The 2,059-nt window shown below is 53.1% G+C and overlaps 1 protein-coding gene across 1 annotated transcript in view; it reads right to left on the bottom strand.

Annotated features, from left to right (window-relative positions):
• Positions 1 to 429, bottom strand: part of LOC114031708 (thymidylate synthase-like) — a 10,656-nt gene extending 10,227 nt beyond the window's left edge. Inside the window, exon 1 of the mRNA XM_027846866.1 lies at positions 168 to 429. Within this exon, the coding sequence (XP_027702667.1) occupies positions 168 to 414 (247 nt within the window). The 5' untranslated portion in view covers positions 415 to 429. The remainder of the gene's footprint in view (positions 1 to 167) is intronic.
• Between the last annotated feature and the right edge of the window lie 1,630 nt (positions 430 to 2,059).

Raw genomic sequence — 2,059 nt, 5'->3', positions numbered from 1 at the left:
AAAGGCAAGAGCGAGGTTCCTAAGCCGGGGCTGTCCCCCCCCCCCCAAGCCTCTCCCCTAAATGAAGGGGCCGGCCCACGTGGGCGCCGGGCCCTTCCCCGGCTCGTGGCCCGCCTCCTGAGCCGCCCCCCGCCCCCTCCCACCGTGCCCACCGCCCCGGCGCCCACCTCGGAGGTTGTAGCGGGCCTGCAGGCCGAACACGGACATGGTGCCGGTGCCCGTGCGGTCCTCCTTCTTGCAGCCGCGCTGCAGGATGTGCTCGATCTGCCCCAGGTACTGCTTCTCCCCGTGCGGTCCGGGCGGCGGGCTGGGGCGGGGGTCGCAGCCCGGGCTGGCGGCGGCGGCAGCATCCTGGGGCTTGGCCCTGGGCTCCGGGCCCAGCCGGCTTTGCAGCTCGGAGCCTGCGGCGGGCATGGCTGCAGCGCGGGGAGAGGAGAGCGGGAGAAAAGCCCCTCCTTGGCGCCTTTTTCACTTTAAATTTAGGCAACTCCTCTTCCTGCTGCAAAACAAAAGGAGTTTCCGCTCCCGAGAGACCCTGAGTTGGGCCCCCTGGCCGGGGCGTGCGTGCGGGGGTCGCCCAGGGAGGTAGAACCCCCTGCAACGAGTGGTGCTTGCAGCCCTCTCCCCCTAATCTCCCACGGCCTCCCACTACCCAGGCCTGGCATCAGTCAGGCAAGAGGCGGCTCGGCCTGATGATTGACATTTGTGTGGCTTATTAGAGTGTGCAAAGCCATCTGCTTAATACCCTTCCTACTCCTCCCGCCTTTCCCTGACCTTTACTCCTGGATCCAGAGACACTGGCCTCCGGCCGTTCCACTCACAATATATTCCATCTCCCGCTCGGGGCGTTCCCTCTGGTGGTCCCACTCTGACCACTGACATTTCGCAAATAAATAAATTCCCATCTTTTACAGGACGCCTTCCCCAACCCTTCCTAATTACAGTGCCATCACTCTATTGATTATTTCCTATTTATCTAGTATCTGTCCGGCTTGATTTGTAAACGTCCGTTTGCATGGTTTCCTCCATTAGATTGTAAGCTCCATGAAGGCCTGACGGCTTTTTGCCTTTTTTTTTTTAAATCCCCAGCGTTTAGCCCTGTGCCTGACGCTTTATAATTGGTTGATAAACCTCACCCATCAGAATGTAAACTCCTTGAGGGCAGAGACTATCTTCTGTCTCTTTCTGAATTCTCTGTGCTTAGCACATCACCAGACACCTAATAGGCATTTAATAAATATTCATTGATTAGTTGATTGATAAACCATAAATAACTGCCCTCACCCCCTGTATAATGTAAGCTCCTTTAAGGCAGGGTGATGATTGACTTGCATAGGCACTAGAAAAATGCTTGTTGAATTGAAGTGACTTGAGAGAGAGATCCCCAGAACCTTTCATCCTAGGGAGAGGTCTGCTTCTCACACACCCCTGGCCTTAGGATTTCGATTCAGCATATAGCTTGGGTTATAAACATTTGAGAGGCATTTTGTGGTAATGCAGAGCTCTTGAAGCCAGGAAGACCTGGTTACAAATCCCTGACAGATACTGGTTGTGTGACTTTGGGCCAATCACTTAACTTGTCAGTGCTCTAGGCCAATTCCCCCTGAGCCCATCTGTTGCAGAGAAGGTGAGATCTACATTAATAGAAGTTTGCTCAATTTCTCATATACCAGTGAAATCACGGGTCTGAGCCCTATCCCTGTATGCATGTATCCAGAACTCATTTGAAGTTTCCTCCCCTCTATTCCCAACACATACTGCCTTTTAATGCAGCCTTAATGGGGGACAAGAATCATGCCCACGATATTCCTGAAGTCTAACTTTTTTGGCTATTCATTGAAATGCCCCTCATGACTGTTGTTCAGTCATTTCATTTGGGCTTTTCTTGGAGTGGTTTGCCATTTCCTTCCCCAGCTCATTTTACAGATGAGGAACTGAGGCAAACAGGGTTAAATGACTTGCCCAGGGTCACACAGCTGGTATGAGGCCGAATTTGAACTCAGGTCTTCCTGACTCCAAGCTTCCAATAAGGAACAGGGGAATAGCCCAGGAGTTAGAT

Source organism: Vombatus ursinus, unplaced genomic scaffold (genome assembly GCF_900497805.2).
Source record: "Vombatus ursinus unplaced genomic scaffold, bare-nosed wombat genome assembly UNPS02015255.1, whole genome shotgun sequence".
Classification (NCBI taxonomy): Eukaryota; Metazoa; Chordata; class Mammalia; order Diprotodontia; family Vombatidae; genus Vombatus; species Vombatus ursinus.
Note: the sequence above shows the minus strand (reverse complement) of the source record. Positions and strands in the feature narration are given on the sequence as shown.